The following is a 20,982-nucleotide window of genomic DNA, read 5'->3' as shown; positions in this document are numbered from 1 at the left end:
GAACTCTGCCCATTCAAGGTACGTTTTGATTAGCTTACTGGAGTCTTTTAAAAGGGGAAACATTTTGGAGAAAGCTCACAGCCAACAGGTGGCCCAGATGTTTAGAGATGCAGAAAGAAAATGCCCCTGGGGAACTGAAATGAGAAGCCAAAGACCCCAGCAGATGCCAGCCACATGTCTTTCCAGCTGACTGAGGTGTTCTGGGGAAATATTTTGGAGAAAGCTCATAGCCAACAGGTGGTTCAGACATTTGGAGAGGTAGAAAGTAAATGCTCCAGGAAAGCTGTTTGGAACCAGAAGCCAAAGATTGCAACAGATACCAGCCATGAGCCTTCCCAGTTGACAGAGGTGTTCTGGACCTACTGGCCTTTCTTGAGTCAAGGAATCTTTCTATGATGCCTTAGTTTGGAAGTTTTTACAGCCTTAGAACTGTAAACTTGCAACTTAGTAAATTTCCTTTTTAAAAGACATTCCATTTCTGATATATCGCATTCTGGAAACACTGACAAACCAATACGGATGGTCTGGGTTTTTTCTCAAAATTATCTCAGTTCTTATCTAAAAATATGCAGTCTGAAGGTATCTAGCCTTTTACATATCAGGTTAACATGGTAAACGATTACTCACCCATGTCCAAAAGGTGAAATAAAATAAAAGCAGCAGTGCACTCGATTATCTATGATGTGACGTCGATTCAACCCACTCTCATCATGCAGGTACCGTTCAAACTGTTCGTCAATGTAGGAGATAATAGTCTTAAAACTGAGAGAGCCACAAACATTAACAATTACCAGGGGAACTAAAGACAGGCAGTTCCTAACTTCAAAGAGAAAACAAGATATTCTATCTTCCCTTCAAAAAAAGAGAAAATAATGTATTTAATTTGATAATTCATGTGTAAGATGAGAACAGAAAATTGACTACTAGATTTGGTAAAATGGGGGTTTTGGAAACTGTGATGGGTGTAACTCCACCTAAGTGTTTGGAGTCAGAAGGTGAGTGAAGGAGGAGGTTGGCCTGGGAGATGATAAAGCCAACTCTTTTGAGGCGACTGCTTGTCAATAGGGGCTGAGGAGTAAGGTGGGAGGAAGAGAACGTGGACTGAGATGTGAAAGGATACAGCCCATCTGTGTGATGAAAGGATGACTGAGTAGAAGGGAGAAATTCACAATGTGGGAAAAAGACTAAGTAAGCTTCCTCTCTTCTTACCTTTTCTTCCTTTCTCTCATTTAGTGTCCTATTTGGAGGACTGTCCCCAGGGGAGGTTCTGCCTAGTTAACAGGGTATACTCCTTGCAGGCTGTTTAAGTGACAGACTGGTTTTTCTTCCTCTAATTCTTGATTTCTTTATTTGTGGAAATGGTGCCATTTGTGTAAATGAAGTGGTCATTTAGAAAATCCTGAGTGAATTTTCCAACAGGTTTCACTTCCTCCGATATGGAAGGGAGGAGGATTATACTAGACAGGGTTCAAATCAAAGTTTTTCACTTATAATAGTGTTACATGAATGGCTGGTTTTCCCATCTCAGATCTTATTTCCCTAGTGCTTTCAGAGAAAAAAATACTTGTCCTTTGTAAAATGCCTTATTTAAAAAGTCTGTATTTATTTAAGTGCCTCAGTATTTTATATTACAACTACTCCAAACCCAGTAATTACTCCTTGACACCATCTATAAATCTGAACATGTTAAATTTATAAACATGAATGAAGGCAACGACTCCAGGCACATTCCCTGTGGGCTGTACTCCCAAGGAACCTACCAGTCCCTACAGTTGATGGCATCACCATAGCCAGGTGTGTCCACCACAGTCAGGCGCAGCTTGACTCCTCGCTCTTCAATCTCAACCGTTGAAGCTTCAATTTGGACAGTTCTTTCAATTTTTTCTACAAAAGAAAACAAACAATTAAAAAAAGTACCTTAAAAACAAGCTAATATGTAAAGAGGAGAATTTATCCATTAACAATGTTCTTAAAAACCAATGAGTGGGAGGTACAATGGTGGCTCAGTGGCAGAATTCTCACCAGCCATGCCAGAAACCTGGGTTTGATTCCCGAAGTCTGTCCATGCCAAAAAAAAAACCCCCCAAACCAATGACTTAGGGTACACAGCTGGTTCAGTGACAGAATGCTCACTTTCTATGCGTGAGACCTGGGTTTGATTCCAGGACAATGCTCCCCACAGAATACAAAAACCAAAACCAATGACTTGCAAGCTCACTTTCTCTCTTTGGAGAGAGGTTCTTGGAAGGTACCACAAGGATTGTGTAAGAACAAGCCCAGAGTCAATGAGGGAAAAGTCAGAGCTAAGATCAATAGGCTGCAACGGAAGGTTAAAAATGCCAAGATTTAAAACAATAATTTCTGTTTCTGGGGCAAAGAAAACAGAACACAACTTACAAATTTATTTAAAAACTGAATTAATGGTTCTATGAGCTCCTTGTGGTGGCCATCTACGGCTCTGACTTTACTCAACAAGAAATTCTGGGGTCCTATTCTGGAGTGCTCCAACAAGCAAAGGAGAAGTTGGAGAAATCAACTCCATAGAGGTCATTACTTATATAGTAGTCTTTATTATATAAAGCATTTTCAGGGTGATGCGACAGTGACTCAGTGGCAGAATTCTCACCTGCCATGCCAGAGACCCGGTTTGATTCCTGGTGCCTGCCCATGTCAAAAAAATAAATAAATAAAATAAAATTTTCACATGAGCCTGCCAAACTTAAAATACAAGCAGAAACTATTTATTCCTATTTTCCAGATGAAGAAAAGCTCAAGAATCTACAACCAAAACTAAGGTCCCCCAAAACAGCACTTTCCCTACCTGACTGATATTTTCCTGTGTTTAAAGTCAACAAAAACAAACAAAATGAAGGGCCGAGGCATACAATACTAATTATATACTCTTCTGCAACTTTCTTGTGGAATTACACTTAGAAAAGTATAGGAAACTTTTTTTTACCTGCTGCTCCAGGTATGATCCTTTCTGGGTAGAGATCAGTCAAGAAAAGGCTGTTTATGAGAGTTGATTTTCCTAGACCTGATTCACCTTTAAATGAAAATGAAAACACTGTCATAACCTTGTCCATGTAGTATAGCAATAGCAAAATCTGGTGTTTACTTGAAGGCTGGGATTTGATTAAATATCTCACAAGCATTGTTTTACATCTTCATTTCAATGAACTATATCAAGCTGGTATTACTATTCCCATTTTGCAGATGAGGAAATTGACATTCAAAGGTCAGAGAGGTCCTGCAGGACAGGGCCATAACTTGAATCTAGGACTGTGGGACTATAGAAATTGTACTCACTATTGCAGCATATAACTGGAAACATGATTTCATCTCTTCATAAAGGTGGGGAATGAATTTTAGAAGCAGTTGTTGATTCTTTGATGAACAGAATAAAAAGCAAGTTTTCAGGTATGAGTTGTGTTGATCATTCAACTTATTATATTTTTGGAAAACTCTAAACACATCTGTTCAACAATGTCAACAAAACTCTAGCTTCTTTCAAACATGGGTACCTGAGCAACCTCTCAAGGAACATGGGTCAACAGAATAGAGAAAACCTATCCGGCAGCAGGAATCTGGCTTCTTGTTTACATTTACTCTGCAGTCTCCTCTTAACCAGCAAAGCAGAAGTGGGCAGCCCTTCTCTTTTTCTGTTCTAAGCACAGCCTGTTTCTCACTACAAGCAGAAGCCAACATGCCAGGAAACATCACAGCCAGCGATGGGGAATGTAAGCTCACCATCCGAGGCAGTGCACATTCATTCAAGCAGTTAATAGTTAAGATGTCCTCTTCAGAACAGTGATTAGAATATAGTAAATGCCTAATTTATGTTAAAAATAAAAATTGATGGATGGACCTAGAGAACATTATGCTGAGTGAGTCTAGCCAAAAACTAAAGGACAAATACTGTATGGTCCCACTGATGTGAACCGACATTCGAGAATAAACTTGGAATATGTCATTGGTAAGAGAGACCAGCAGGAGTTAGAAACAGGGTAAGATAATGAATGGGTAATTGGAGCTGAAGGGACACAGACTGTGCAACAGGACTAGATACAAAAACTCAAAAATGGACAGCACAATAATACCTAATTGTAATGTAATTATGTTAAAACACTGAATGAAGCTGCATCTGAGCTATAGAGTTTTTTTTGTTTGTTTGTCTTTTTTTATTATTATTATTATTTTTTTCTCTATATTAACATTCTATATCTTTTTCTGTTGTTTTGCTAGTTCTTTTCCTAAATCAATGCAAATGTACTAAGAAATGATGATCATGCATCTATGTGATGATGTTAAGAATTACTAATTGCATATGTAGAATGGAATGATTTCTAAATGTTGTGTTAATTTTTTTCTTTAATTAATAAAAAAAAGCAAAAGAAAAAAATAAAAATTGTATATATATATATACCTGATAAAAAGAAAAGATGCCCTCTTCAACTGCTATAACTGCTGATTCTGAATATTTGCAACTGAACTCCAAAGAATATGCAAATACCAAAAATTAAGTTTTATATGAGAAGTACAAATCTTAAGTGATTACTGAATGAATTTTTTTCATTTTAATGCATGAACTTAACTTTATTGTAAATTACTTCTAACTTTATATTAACTTAAACTTCAAGTTATTCCATAAACTTACTGTAGCTTACAGTCTAAGGAAAGTTTAATTCTGGACAAATAAGTGCCACTATATTTTGTACTCCATCCAGCTGTACTGGAGTGTCCTCTGCACACCTCAGCAGGGACTAGCAGAAGAACAAATGGATCCACTTTTCTATCAACTACAGAGCAGTGGCAGCCGTGGACCTAAACAAAGCTAACAAGGAATCAGCATGCACAGGACGTGACATTTCATCAATGACATCTGAGTAGAGATAGCCTCTTTCGAAGAATCTTCAAATGTGATTATAGGATATATGTGATTATTCCACTTAGAATAGCTCTTGGGTACATCTACAAATAACTTGCTGGTCACCAGACCACAGTCACTACTGTCTCTATCCTAGGTAGGAGCTTCTCAAACAGGAGCCATTCCTGCCATTCAGTGGGGGAGAAGAGACGCAGAAGCAACTGGAATCATCACCACCATCCAAAATTTGTAATATAAAATATACGGGGGTTAACAGTTTTATTTTTGTTCATAAAAGTCACAAGAGTGATACAGAAAACGCACCAGAATTTATGTAGTTATCCTTTAAAGACAACTACTACAGAACTGACTGGGATAGGAGTTTACAAGATGGCTCCTGTCTTCAGGAGTTAGAATTATAACAGAATTAGACACAAGGTGGCGCCAACATAAGTACGCCCCGTGCAGGGGAAAGCTGAGGCTAGCCTCACTGGTCAATATCTTCTTCTTTTTTTTTTTTAATATTTTTATTAATTTTTAAATTAAAAAAAAACAAGAAACACATTCTTAACATATGATCACTTCCATTCTACGTATATAACCAGTAATTCACAATATCACCACATAGTTGGATATTCATCATTATGATCATTTCTTAGAACATTTGCATTAATTCAGCAAAAGAAATAAAAAGATAATAGAAAAAAATTCATACATACCATATCTTTTACCCTTCCCCTTCACCGATCACCAGCATTTTAATCTACTAAATTTATTCTATCATTTGTTCCCCCTATTATTTATTTTTAATCCGTATGTTTTACTTGTCTGTTGATAAGGCAGATAAAAGGAGCATCAGACACAAGGCTCTCACAACCACACAGTCACACTGCGACAGCCATATCATCATACAATTACTTATCTTCAAGAAACAAGGCCATGAGATCAAAGCTCCACATTTTCCGGCAGTTCCCTCCAGCCTCTCCATTACATCTTGAATAACAAAATGATATCTACTTAATGCATAAGAATAACCTCCAGGACAACCTCTCGACTCTGTTTGGAATCTCTCAGCCATTGAAACTCCGTCTCATTTTACTCTTCCCCCTTTTGGTCGAGAAGGTTTTCTCAATTTCTTGATGCTAAGTCTCAGCTCATTCTAGGGTTTTTCTTAATCCCTTGATGCGGAGTCTCAGCTCATTCTAGAATTTCTGTCCGACATTGACAGGAAGGTCCACACCCCTGGGAGTCATGTCCCATGTACCCAGGGGGAGGGTGGTGAGATTGCTTGTTGTGTTGGCTGGAGAGAGAGGCCACATCTGAGCAATAAAAGAGGCTCTCTTGGGTGTGACTCTTAGGCCTAAATTTTAAGTAGACTTGACCTATCCTTTGTGGGGTTCAGTTTCATATGAACAAACCCCAAGACTGGGGGCTCAGCTTATAGCTTTGGCTGTCCACACTGCTTGTGAGAATATCAAGAATTCAACTTGGGGAAATTGTATTTCTCCCCGTTCTCACCATTCCCCGAAGGGGGCTTTGCAAATACTTTTCCACTCACTGATCGAATCACTTTGGGAATCATTGGGGCATCACTCTGGACAAACCAACAAAATCTCATGTTCTACCTGAAATTCCAAAAGTACTTATGGTATTCAATCAACTATCTACATAAGTTATATTAGGAAATGCACTAGTCAAAATATAAATTTTGCAACAAACATTTTTTGCTTTAGTCTCACACATACGGTGACATTTTAAAATATTAATTACCATCTATTTTCAGCACCCTGCAATAACATTCCTTTGTTCTTCCTCATGCAAAAACATTTTTAAAATTTGTGCATTTAGTCACTATTATTATACATTCTAGGCATTCCTAGATTATACCATCTCAATCTTTAACATCTATCTTTCTTTCTGATTTCATTTATGTCCCCAGCCCTCCTCCCGCTATCATTCAGAAGCTACACTTTTTAACTAACAAGTTTTCTTATGTTTTGAAATTTAGGCTTATTAAAACAACAACAAAACTTAGACTAACCCAGGAATGTGAGGAAATAAAGAGCTTTCCATTTTTCACTAGCAAAACATGAAAATGGTTCTTTCTCAAACGATATGTAATAAAAGCACTGCCTTTTTCAGGTGATCCTGGAGGGTGGCATTCTAAGTAGTCAGCTATTTTGCTCATTGAAAGGCCTCCTATGGCACCACAACAGGCTGGACACGGGAGGCGTGAGTATACAGAGGTCCCACCCAAGGTTTGTGTGCTGGCAGGAACATAAGTACTACACGTGTGTATTCTTGGAACCCATGAACATCCCAGCATTTTTTTCTTTTTTGCCTGAAGACCAGCTTTCATTTTAATCAGTCTAGTTCTAAAGCTGAGTGCTCACTCTGTAACCCAACTTTCCATTCAGCAAAGCTAACAATCCACTAATTGACCAGATAATACATTTGGCAATCAATTTCAGACTTAATCTTGCTTCTTATATAAACTGAGCAGCCCTCCTAGTGGGCATTACTCTGGACAAACCTACAAAATCTCATGCCTATTAAGGATGTGTAGACTATTAAGCTAATACAAATCATCTTTTGACTAGAATCTTTAGCAACATGATCACCAAGTTTTCTCTACCATCCAGGTTCCTTGACGTCTTAAAAGTTTGTGACTTTAGAATCCCTTGCAGATTGCTACCCAATCATTTGTCATGTTTCATTTGCATTTTTTTTCATGGTTGAAAAATTCATATTTAGAATTAGCCAGCTGGACTCAGGTTAAATGATCCAAATTTTGTTGGCAACATGAAAAGTATCATAGCCAGGAGCCAGTCAAACATATACCCTCTTCTCTTCATCAGGCCTTGTAAGGGGGTTGACTTTGGCCACGTCAGTGTCACGGAGCTTCTTCAGAGCCTATCTGATCTGGTGCTTGTAGGCCTTAACATCCACAGTGAACACAAGGTGGTGCCGTCTTCATCTTCTTTCTAGCTGACTCAGTGGTCAGGGGAACTTGACCTCATAGCAGTCATGCTCATTTCTCCTGGGGGTGCTCTTCCCAGGATATTTGGGCTGTCTTCTGAGATGCAGTATCTTGGGCCTCCAGAATGTGGGTGAAGTGTGGATCTTCCTTCTTTTGTTTGTGCCTGTGGATTTGGCTTTCAAAGCCTCTGCTTTGGCTTTGGTTTTGGGAAGGACAGGGGCTTCATTCTTTACTTTCTGTGCCATTTTCATGAAAAGGCTTTCATTTGCATTTGATCTGTCATTTTGTGAATGTTTCTATTTCCTTAAAAGTTTGTTCACAATTTTTGTTTTTCGTTTGTTTGTTTTTTGTGGGGTTTCATGGTCTGGGAATTGAACTGGGGTCTCCTGCATGGAAGGTGTGTTCACAATTTATAAAACTAAGCCTTTCCTCTTCAATAGTCACCAACTTGCCAGCTAGGTGTGTTAAGGGATTACCTGATGTACTATTTTTCCTGAGCTGCTAAAACTATAATTTAAAAGTTTCAAAGGTTCCCTGATTTCAGTTCCATTTTCAAGTTAATTAAGGTATAATTTTCAGTTAAAAACTCTCTATTTGGCAATAATTGTGAATTTATAGTACAGATGCAAAAATAATGCAAAGGTCACATAAAGAACTATAACATACCCCTACCTAGAACCCAGATGTACCAATTTTTAATGTTTTGCCATATCTGCTGTATCAATTCAATCTATCCACTCACCTATTTTCTAATCGTTGCAGAGTAGGCTGTATAATCATGCTCCTTGACCACTTACTACTTGCATGCACATTTCCTAAAAACCAGAGTATTTACTTATGTAAGCGCCTTAACTACAGTTCAAGAAATTTAACATTGTTGTAAAGCTTTTTGCCTGTATTTCAATATTTTCATACCCTGATAATGTTCTTACGGGTCTTTACTTTCCCATTATTATAAGATACAGCCCAGAATCACATATTGCTTTAAATTGTCATTATCCTTTTAGCACTTTTTTAGTTGTAAACATAGATACAATGTAAACTTTTCCATCTCAACCACTCCCAAGGGTTGCTGCCCCATGACCAACCACTAACATAACGTTACAATCACCCCAAACAGAAACCCTAAACCCACTATGAATTCAGGATCCATTATCTTCCCCCAGGAATCTATACCCGACTTTCTGCCTGAGATTTTGCATATTCCAGCTATTTCACACAAGCAGAACCATATAACAACTGTCCCTTTGTGTCCGATTATTTCACTCAATGTGTTATCTTCAAGGTTCATCCATACAGGTATCAGAAATTCATCCCTTTTTGAGGCTGAGTTAGATTAGTTTTGACAAAAGCATATACTCAAGTAACCAAATTCCACTCCATATACTGAACATTTTTTGATACCCCCCTCCACAAAGTTCCTCTGTGTTCCTTACAGTCAATTCTATGCTCACCCGCCCGCCCAACCCTCACTCCAGGCAAACATCAACCTGCTTTCTGTCACTACAGATAAGTCTACCAACGCTTGGACTGTTGGGTGTCGGACGGGCAGCTCCAGACTGAAAGAGCAGTGGAGGTTCACTTTCTCAAGAATAAGGAAGGACATGATCTTGTACTGCGCAAATTTCTGGCAGATGAATTTGAACTGTTGGCAGCAGTGGTTTCAATCTGTACCAGCTGACTCAGTTACACCACTGCCTGGCTGAGGGGAACAGATTGTTGGAGGCCACCACCTGTGAGCAGGCAAGGAATGCACACCTCTGAAAAAATGTCTAAAAGGCTTTGGGGAAAAATAGGACCACAGGCTGAGGAGGCCAGGAAAGTGCACCCTTAGGGAGAAGATTAAAGGGTTTTGGCAGGTAAAGGCCTGACCTTCTTTGTGGGTCTCTGTGGAAATGGTGTGCGCCCCCTCTGTGGGTCCCTGCCCCAGCCCTAGTTGGGGCAATCGTGACAAACCAAGCATCAAAAAAGAGCAATAACACAAACCCAAAGAACAACGAAAGCTTTGACAACTGAGAAAATCTGCCCTTCAGAGTAAACTCAACAAGATAATCCAATGCCCAAATACTAGCAAAAAATTACAAGCCATATTAAGAAACAGGAAGATATGGCCCAGTCAAAGGAGCAAATAAAAAAGCTGGAGGAGATATAGAATCTGGAACTAATAAAAAATGTTCAAACAAATCAATCAATTCAAGGAAATGGTTGAAGAGATAAAGGATATGAAGACAAACTGCTTAAGCTAAAGAAGAAATTGAAAACTTGCAAAGAAAAATAACAGATCATATGGGAATGAAAGTCACAAAAGATTAAAATGAAAATACAATAGGGCAGGCAATAGTGACTCAGTGGCAGAGTTCTCATCTGCCATGCTAGAGAAGACCTGGGTTTGGTTCATGGTGCCTGGCCATGTAAAAAAAAAAAAAAAAAAACAGTAAAAGCACACAACAGTATATTTGAAGACATAAGAAAGGAGCAGCAAGATAGAAAAAGCGTCCAAATTTAAACAGACAAAAGAACAAATAGAGAAAAGAATGGGAAAAAACTGATCAGGATCTCCAGGAATTCACTGACAATACAAAGCACACAAATATTACAGTCATGACTGTCCTAGAAAGAACACTCTTTCTAGGGAAGAAAGAGAAGGGAAGGAAGGCAGAAGGAATATGTGAGGAAATAATGGCCAAGAACTTCTCAAATCTTAGGAAAGGTATTGATATACAAGTCCAAGAAGCATAATATACTCCAAACAAAAGAAACACAAATAGACCTACTCTACTCCAAGACACACACTAATCAGAACGTTAAATGTCAGAGAGAATACTGAAAACAGCAAGACAAAAGTAATTCAATACATACAAGGGATGCCCAATATGACTAAGCTCCAATTTCTTATCAGAAATGATGGAGGTGAGAAGGCAGTGCTATATTTTTAAGATACTGAAAGAAAAATTACCAGGCAAAAATTCTCTATACAGCACAAATGTCTTTCAAAAATGGGGAGACATTAGGAGAATTTCCAATATTCTCGCAAGCAGTAGTGACAACCAAAAGTCCTTGATCTTGAAACTCATTCCTGCAAAGGATGGGGTAAGTCTACTTAAAATAGGCCTAGGAGTCAGCCCCAGGGGAATCTCTTTTCGTTGCTCAGATGTGGCCTCTCTCTCTAAGTCAACTCAGCAGATGAACTCACTGCCCTCCCTATTTCGTGGGACATGACTTCCAGGGGTGTAAATCTCCCCGGCAATGTGGAACAGATATCCTGGGATCAGCAGGTACCCAGCATCATGGAATTGAAAAAGCTTCTTGACCAAAAGGGGGAAGAGAGAAATGAGATGAAATTGTCAGTGGCTGAGAGATTTCAAACAGAGTTAAGAGGTTATCCTGGAGGTTATTCTTATGTGTTTTACAGATATCCCTTTTTGGTTTATAGTTATTGGAGTGGTTGGAGGGAAGTACCTGAGACTGTTGAACTGTGTTTCAGCGGCCTGGATTCTTGAAGATGACTGTATAAAGATTTAATGCTTACAATGTGACTGTGTTATTGTGAGGGTCTTGTGTCTGATGCTCCTTATATCCAGGGTATGGAAAGATGAGTAAAAAATATGAATTAAAAAACAAATAAATAATAGGGGGGATAAAGGGTAAAATAAATTGGGTAGACAGAAATACTAGTGGTCCATGAGAGGGAGGGGAAAGTTGTGTGGTCATGCATGAGTTTTTTCTTATTATTTCTTTTTCTAGAGAGATGCAAACGTTCTAAAAAATGATCATGGTGATGAATACACAACTATGTGATGTTATTGTGAGCCACTAATTGTACACCATGTATAGAATGCATATGCGTGAAGATTTTTCAACTAAAAACAAACCAACAAAAAATGAAGATGAGTTAAAATATTCACAGATAAGCAGAAGCTAAGAGAGTTCATTAACAAGAGACCTGTTTCTCAGACAGTGAGAAATGAAAAGTATCAGTAAAGGTAATTAAAAGGGTATAAAGAGACACAAGCATAAGATGACAGATAAAAGTCAAAGGATAAAATGTTTGAAGTACTGCATTACAGTAACATTTTAATGCATTAAACTCCCCAATCAAAAGACATAGACTGCAGAATGAATAAAAAAATACGAAGCATTTATATGCCATCTTTTTACAAGAGACTCACCTTAGACTGAAGAATATAAATAGGTTGAAAGTGAAAGGCTGGTAAAAGACATTCTACATTGTGTAGTTAGGTTCAGGTGTCAACTTGGCCAGGTGATGATACCCCACTTGTTCTGCTTCTGTGGGCTTAAATCATCAGTATATGATGAAATTAATCTATGGCTGATTACATCTGATGTTGGCTAAGGGGAGGGCCTGCCACAATAAATGAGGTATAATTTAATTAGCTGGAGGCTTAAAAGAGAGAGGTCAGAAGAGAGCTCAGCAGCTCAGCATACCTCATCTCAGCACTCACAGCTCAGCCCAGACGTTTGGAGATGCAGAAAAGAACTGTCCCAGGGAAAGTCGTGGGAACCCAGAAGCCAGGAGAGAAGGGAAGCAGACATCGTCATGTGCCTTTCCATGTAACAGAAAACCTCAGATGAAAGCTAGCTGCCTTTCCTCTGATGAATTATGAATTTTTAACTGAATAAATCCCCTTGTTAAAAGTCAATACATCTCTGGTGTGTTGCATTCTGGCAGCTTTGGCAAACTAAAACACACGTAAACAGTATCCAATAAAAAGATGGGGTAGCTATATTAGTAGCAGACAAAACAGACTTTAAATGCAAAGCTGTTATATGAGACAAAGGACATTACATATTAATAAAAGGGACAATCCATGAAAAAAAAAGCATAAATATATACATGCACCTAAGCAAGGTGCCCCAAAATACATCAGGCAAATCTAAAGGGAGAAACAGTCGTACCTACAATAATAGTTGGAGACTAGAATACACCACTTACATCCATAGAGTAACGATCTAGACAGAGGATTAATAAGGTAACAGAGAAATTGAATAATTTGATATATGAACTAGACCTAACATACATACTCAGAGCAATATACACCAAAAAAGCAGGATACACAGTCTTCTCAAGTGCCCATGGACCATTCTACAGGATAGACCACATGTTAGGCCAAAAATCAGGTTTAATAAATTGGAAAAGATTGAAATTGTGAAAAGCACTTTCTCCAATCATAATGGAATGAAGCTGGAATCAACAACAGGCAGAAAATTGGAAAATATGCAAATTTATGGAGGTTAAATAATATAGTCTTTTTTCTTTAACAAAAACAAAAACCACATTTATTTTTCCCAAAGCAAGACACTAAGACTGATTTCCCCATACAATGTTATTTTCTACAACAGAAGCTGATGCCAGACACAAAAACCTGCTGATAACACACTCTTAATCAATAGGTCAAAGAAGAAACTAGGAGAGAAATCAGTAGATAACTCAAGACAAATGAAAATGAGAACATAACATCAAAACTTATAGGATTCAGTGAAGGCAGTTGCTGTAACAGAAATTTATAGCCCTAACTGTGTACATTAAAAAAGATGAAAGTCTAAAGTAAAAAACCTAACTACACATTATAGGAACTAGAAATAGAACAGCAAACTAAACCCAAAGCCAGCAGAAAGAAAAAAAAAGATTAGAGCAGGAATAAATGAAAGTGAGAACAAAAAAAAACAACAGAAAATCAACAAACCCAAAAGTTGGTTCTTTGAGAAGATCAACAAAATTGACAAGCCCACAGCTAGACAGAAAAAGAAAAGAAAGAGATAAGATGCAAATGAATAAAATCAGAAATGATGGGGGTGGGAGGGTGGGGCTGGGAACATTACTACTGGCCCCACAGAAATAAAAAAGACCATAAGAGGATACTATGAACAACTGTACTCCAACAAATGGACAATTTTCTACAAACACCAATTTAAATGACTCTAGAAGAAACAGAAGACTTCAACAAACCAATCACAGGAGTTTGAAATAATCATCAAAAAACCTCCAAACATCCCCCCCTACGTGGGACATGCTATTCCTAACCAAAAGAGGGAAGCAAGTGTAACAGATAAGGTATTAGTGGCTGGGAGAGTTCAAATACCCAAGAGGCTACTCTGGAGGTCACTGTTACACAAACTTCAGTTAAATACTGCTACCTACCATAACTTGCCAAACCCCAACCAAAACCATTCCAGAAAATCCCTAAGAACACTTAGGGTGTTATATAAGATTCTACAAAGGTTCCATGCAATAGAGCAACTTTCCAGACACCTATAACCACAAGATGGCTCCCAAACCAGGTAAGTCCTGAAAGGCAGAAGGGCCACCCTCTCCAGAGCATCAACTAGTTCCATCCCCCTATTCCATATTATTGGCAGCCCCTTCCAACATGAAAAAGTTAGAATGGCCATAGTCCAAATACCCCTAAAGATCAAAGATAATGGTAGAGTTTTCAGAGAAGGTAGGTTTAACAAACAAGTATGACTGCCTAATCATTATATTGACATTCCTTTTAGTCTCCAGTATCTTAGAGCAGATAGAAGTAAAAAACCAAAAATGATGGAACCACAACCCACACCAAACTCTGAAAAATGTTCTACAACTAACTGTTGTAATGTACCTTGAAATTTATTGCTTTTTTTGTATATATGTTATTTTTCACAAAAAAAGAAAAAAAAATTCTTCTTGCTTGCAGTGTTCTGGAGCAGCTAGAAGGAAAAATCTGAAATAGTGGATTGGGAACCCATAACAAACTCTGAAATCTGTAACTACCTGTTGAAGTATACTTTGAAAATCATTGCTTTTTCTCTGTATATATGTTACATTTAACAATACAAAATTAAAAAAAAAAAAACTTCCCAAATTAGAAAAGCTCAGGACCAGTGTTTATGGCTGCAGTGTTCTTGATTCACAATGGATGGAAATGGCCTAAGGGTACACAAAGACTGAGGGAAAGAGGAGGGAACTGTGATGTTTACACACAATGGACTACTGAGAGGCTGCAAAAAGGAATGAAGTTGTGAGGCTGCAACTAGGTGAATGATCTTAAGGACAACATGTTGAATAAAACATCAGAAACAAAAAAACGAATAGCATCCTGCCTCACTTATATGGATTAACTATAATATACAAACTCAAAGAACTGAAGTAGAGAGCATGGGTTATCAGGCTAGGGCCTATTGTAAAGGTTCCTAGATTGTAAGCTCTTACAGCAGTCACATATTTTTAGGAGTTGTAATTGATATTTCTAAATTCTGAGCTATTGAGCTACTTGTAAATAAGCTGATCATTTTCTGAAACTCAGGGTATTGACGTGATACCTGAAACTCAGAGTTAAGAGGACTGAAGCTGTGAAAATCAGCATCAACCTAATTCAGCAACTGTTAAAAAAGCTGAAAAAGTGATCAGATTTCATCTAGAGACATGAATGAAGCTGATCAGGACAGGACTAAGGTACATCAGAATACTGGTTAAAGGATGATATGGCCCATATTTTCAAACACCAACCTCTGTTCAAGACTAAAGGGAGGGATGTTTATTTGATGCAAAATTTTCAGTAGGGTAGCACATTTTCTTTCTTTTTTTATTTTTTTTAATTAATTTTAAGAAAAAAATTACAGGAAAGAAACACAAACATTCCCAATATGTGATCATTCCATTCTACATATATAATCAGTAATTCACAGTATAGCTGCAGATTCATCATCATGATCATTTCTTAGAACATTTGCATCAATTCAGAAAAAGAAATACAAAGACAACAAAAAAATTAAACAAAAACAGAAAAAAAAACCATACACACCATACCCTTTACTCCTCCCTTTCATTGATCACTAGCATTTCAAAACAAATTTATTTTAACATTTGTTCCCCCTATTATTTATTTTTATTCCATATGTTCTACTCATCTGTTGACAAGGTAGATAAAAGGAGCATAAGACACAAGGTTTTCACAATCACACAGTCACACTGAAAGCTACACCATTATACAATCATCATCAAGAAACATGGCTATTGGAACACAGCTCTACATTTTCAGGCAGTTCCCTCCAGCCTCTCCATTTCCTCTTAGATAACAAGGTGATATCTACTTAATGCATAAGAATAACCTCAAGGACAACCTCTCAACTCTGTTTGGAATCTCCCAGCCATTGACACTTTGTTTCATTTCACTCTTTCCCCTTTTGGTCCAGAGGATTTATTTAATCCCTTGATGCTGGGTCTCAGCTCATTCTAGGGTTTTTCTCAATCCCTTGATGCTGAGTCTCAGCTCATTCCAAGATCTCTATCCCACGTTGCCAGGAAGGTCCACACCCCTGGGAGTCATGTCCCACGTAGACAGGGGGAGGGTGGTGAGACTGCTCATTGTGTTGGCTGGAGAGAGAGGCCACATCTGAGCAACAAAAGAGGTTTTCTTGGGGGTGACTCCTAGGCCTAATTTAAGTAGGCTTGACCTATACTTTGTGGGGTTAAGTTTCATATGAACAAACCCCAAGACGGCGGGCTCAGCCTATAGCTTTGGTTGTCCACACTGCTTGTGAGAATATCAAGAATTCAACTTGGGGAGGTTGAATTTTCCTCCGTTCTCACCATTCCCCAAAGGGGACTTTGCAAATACTTTTGCGCTCACTGATCAAATCTGGGATTCATTGGGGCATCTCTCTGGACAAACCAACAAAATCTCATGTCTTACCCAAGGTTCCATGTACTTATGGTGTTCAATCAAACTATCTACATAAGTTATATTAGGAAATGCACTAGTCAAAATATAAGTTTTGTACCAAATAAACATTTTTTGCTTTAGTCTCACACGTAAATTGAAATTTTAAAATATTTATTACCATTGTTTTCAGCACCCTGCAGTAATGACACTCATTTGTTCTTCCTCATGCAAAAACAATTTTTAAATTTGTACATTTAGTCAATGTCATTATACACTCTAGGCAATCTTAGATTATACCATCTCAATCTTTGTCGTCTATCTTTCTTTCTGATTTCATTTATTTCCCCAGCCCTCCTCCCCCTATCATCCTCACATGCAGCTTCACTCAGTGTTTTAACATAATTGTATTATAGTTAGGTAGTATTGTGCTGTTCATTTATGAGTTTTGGTATCCAGTCCTGTTGCACAGTCTGTATCCCTTCAGCTCCAATTACCCAATATCTTACCCTATTTCTATCTCCTGATGGTCTCTGTTACCAAGGAAATTCTCCAAATTTATTCACTAATGTCAGTTCATATCAATGAGACCATACAGTATTTGTACTTTTGTTTCTGGCTAATCTCACTCAGCTTAATGTCCTTAAGGTCCATCCATGTTGTTACATGCTTCATAACTGTATTCTGTCTTACAACTACATAATATTCCATCGTATGTATATACCACAGCTTGTTTAGCCACCCGTCTGTTGATGGACATTTTGACTGATTCCATCTCTTGGTAATTGTAAATAATGCTGCTATAAACATTGGTGTGCAAATGTCCATTTGTGTCCTTGCCCTCATGTCCTTTGAGTAGAGACAGCATATAGATGGGTCCCGTTCCCTAATCCATTCTGCCAATCCATATCCCCCGATTGGGAAGCTTATTCCATCAACATCAGTGTTCTTACTGTCCAGGTTTTTTGCCTTTTGGCTTTTATATGTCCTTCTAATTTTCCTTCTTTTTACCTTTACTCATGGTCTTCCTTTCTACACTCTTCTTCACGCCTCTCTCTTCTGTCCTTTCGTATCTGTCTCTAGTTTTCCCTTTAGTATTTCTTGCAGAGCTGGTCTCTTGGTCACGAATTCTCTCAGTGATTTTTTGTCTGAAAATGTTTTAATTTCTCCCTCATTTTTGAAGGACAATTTTGCTGGATATAGAATTCCTGGTTGGCAGTTTTTCTCTTTTAATAATTTAAATATATCATTCAACTGTCTTCTCCCCTCCATGGTTTCTGCTGAGAAATCTACGCATAGTCTTACTGGGCTTCCCTTGTATGTGATGGATTGCTTTTCTCTTGCTGCTTTCAAGATTCTCTCTTTCTCTTTGACCTCTGACATACTATGTCTTGGAGTACTTCTATTAGGATCTATTCTCTTTGGGGTAGGGTGTACTTCTTGGATCTGTAATTTTAAGTCTTTCATAACAGTTGGGAAATTTTCAGTGATAATTTCCTCCATTAGTTTTCTTCCTCCTTTCCCCTTCTCCATCTGGGACACCCATAACACGTATATTTGTGTGCTTCATATTGTCATTCAATTCCCTGAGTCCCTGCTCATATTTTTCCATTTTTTTCCCTATAGTTTCTGTTTCTTGTCGAATTTCAGATGTTCCGTCCTCCAGTTCACTAATCCTATGGTCTGTCTCTCGAAATCTACCATTGTAGGTTTCCATTGTTTTTTTCATCTCCTCTACCATGCCTTTCATTCCCATAAGTTCTGTGATTTGTTTTTTCAGACTTTTGATTACTTCTTTTTGTTCATTCCTTGCCTTCTTTATATCCTTCCTCAATTCATTGATTTGGTTTTTGATGAGGTTTTCCATGTCTGTTCGTATATTCTGAATTGTTTCAGCTCCTGTATGTCATTTGAATTGTTGGTTTGTTCCTTTGACTGGGCCATATCTTCAATTTTCCTGGTGTGATTTGTTATTTTTTGCTGATATCTAGGCATTTAATTACCTTAATTAGTTTATTCTGGAGATTGCTTGCACTTCTTTTACCTAGGGTATTCTTGGTGGATGAAATTTTTGTCTATCTGTTCTTTGACGTTAAGTTCAGCTTTATCTGGACCTCTAGCTTAGGTTTTGTTTAACAGAGGATAATTTTTCAATTCTTGTTTTCTTATTTCTTGCCCTGTTTGTATGGTGCTTCCCCCCCCACACACACACTTAGGAGGGTCTACTTAGGTATTATAGACCCCCACCAGATTTTCCCAAACTGGCCTCCTATCAGGAGGAAAGAGTCACCGGCATTGGTTTTCCCTGAGGGTGAGACCCAGCAGGTTGAAAGACTTTCCTGTGAAGTTTCTGGACTCTGTTTTTCTTATCCTGCCCAGTATGTGGCACTTGTCTGCCTGCGGGTCCCACCAGCATAAGATGATGTGGTACCTTTAACTTTGGAAGACTCTCCCTGGTGGGAACGTGGTGGAGACAGAGGAGAGGTTGTAGGCTGGTTTTAATGGCTTCAAATTACCAAGCCTTGGTGTCTGAATTCCTTGAGAGAGGGTTTCCACCTGAGTTGGGCTTCACCCCTCCCCTGGGGAAGGCAAAGGCTCCAGACAAGCTCTCAAAGAACCTTGTTTCGGCCTATGTCTGAGGCAGTTGCAGTCTGAGAAGTCCTGCCGCTGAATCCAGAGGCAGTCAAGGCTTTGTAGAAAAACAGCCACATAACCTCTGTTTCCTTTTTTTTTTCTTTTTCCGTCAGCCCTGCCCACTCAGCTCCGGGACAAAAATCAGCGACCTCCGCTTTGACCAGGTTCACCTGAGCTGGGGGGCCTATTTTTAGTAGTCAGAACTTGTTAATTAATTCCACAATTGGCATTTAGTTGGGCTCAGCCCCTGCTGCTGGTATATTCCCCTTCCTGTCCCCTCTGGGAAGCAGCCTGTGGGGGAGGGGCACCGGCCGCTGTGGCTTGGGGAACTCACGGTTCTGGGGGGGGTTCGCAGCTGGTCCAGACTGGGGTATGCTGAGTATCCGGTCACTGACGTGGCCCAAGGAGCTGTTCTGTACTGTTTCTGGTTATTTAGTAGTTTTTCTGGAGGACAAACTAAAATGCACACATTGTTAAGCCGCCATCTTGGCCCAGAAGTCTCTGGGTAGCACATTTTCTAATTTAACTTGTATGGTCAATCTACTTGAACACCATAATTACATGGAATTTTGAAGATGGTGTGAATCCTATTGGTCAGTGTGATGCCCCAATATATCCCAGAGTAAACTGGGCAGAGAATAAAAGTATTTGTAAATTTCCTTTGGGGAACCAGGGAGAAAGGAAGAAATACTAATATTAATACTAAATGTCCCCATCTAGGTAATTTCTGATATTCTCGCAAGCAGTGGGGGACAACCAGTTCAACAGGCTAAGCCCTTAATCTTGGGGATTGTCCCTATGAACTTTACTTCTGCAAAAAGAGAGACTAAGCCTACTGATAATTATGCTTAAGAGTCACCCCCAGAGAGCCTCTTTTGTTGCTCCATTGTGGCCTCTCTCTCTCTCTCTAAGCCAACTTGGTAGGTGAACTCACTGTCCTCTCCCTTTTGTGGGACATGACTCCCAAGGGGTGTAAATCTCCCTGGCAACGTGGGACAGATCTCCTGGGGATGAGCCAGAACTGGGCATCATGGGAATGCGAAAGACTTCTTGACCAAAAGGAAGAGAGAAATAAGACAAAATAAAGTTTCAGTGGTTGAGAGATTTCAAACAGATACGGGAGGTTTTCCTGCAGGTTATTCTTATGCATTCTATAGATAAACCCCTTTTTAGTTTATGGTACATTAGAGTTACTGGAGGGATATAACTGAAACTGTTGAACTGTATTCCAGTAGCCCTGATTCTTTAAGAAGACAGGATAACAATACAGCTTTAATGGTAACAGCTTAAAAACCTTGTGTCTGATGCTCCTTTTACCCAAGGTATGGACTGATGAGTAAAAAAACTCATCAGGGATAAAGTGGGCTTTATCCCAGGTATGAAAGGGGAGTTCAATACAAGAAAATCAATTAATGCAATAAACCACATTAACAAACTGAAGGAGAAGAAAACATAATCATTTCAATTGATGCAGAAAGATATTTGACAAAATTCAGCATCCCTTCTCGGTAAAACAATCTGAAAGAAATAGAAGGAAATGTCCTCAACCTGATAAAGGGTAAATATGAAAAACCCATGACTAACATTGTACTCAATGGTATAAGACTGAAAGTTTCCCATTTAGATCAGGAACAAGACAAGGACAGTCACTATCACTATTATTATTCAACATTGTATTAAAAGGAAATTCCACGTTCATGGATTAGAAGACTAAATATTATTAAGATGTGAATTCTATCCAAATTGACTTACAGATTCAATGCAATTCCAACTGAAATTACTACTTTGCAGAATTGGAAAAGTCAATTACCAAATTTATGTGGAAGAGTAAGGGACCCCAA

At 38.6% G+C, this 20,982-nt stretch overlaps 1 protein-coding gene across 4 annotated transcripts in view; it reads right to left on the bottom strand.

Moving 5' to 3' along the window:
• The window catches only part of SEPTIN2 (septin 2), a 49,460-nt gene that overhangs the window by 15,620 nt on the left and 12,858 nt on the right, over nt 1-20,982 (bottom strand). For 3 of the 4 annotated variants that reach the window (XM_077153343.1, XM_077153345.1, XM_077153344.1), the window contains exons 4-6: nt 2,960-3,046; nt 1,761-1,884; nt 628-762 (exon numbers count right to left, since the gene is read on the bottom strand). In XM_077153343.1, the coding sequence (XP_077009458.1) occupies nt 628-762; nt 1,761-1,884; nt 2,960-3,046 (346 nt within the window). Of the gene's footprint in view, nt 1-627; nt 763-1,760; nt 1,885-2,959; nt 3,047-3,309; nt 4,167-20,982 lie in introns of those variants that run through there. The other variant, XM_077153347.1, reaches the window with a different exon arrangement.

Source organism: Tamandua tetradactyla, chromosome 3 (genome assembly GCF_023851605.1).
Source record: "Tamandua tetradactyla isolate mTamTet1 chromosome 3, mTamTet1.pri, whole genome shotgun sequence".
Classification (NCBI taxonomy): Eukaryota; Metazoa; Chordata; class Mammalia; order Pilosa; family Myrmecophagidae; genus Tamandua; species Tamandua tetradactyla.
The sequence above is the reverse complement of the archived record's forward strand: the minus strand, read 5'-3'. Positions and strand labels throughout refer to the sequence as shown.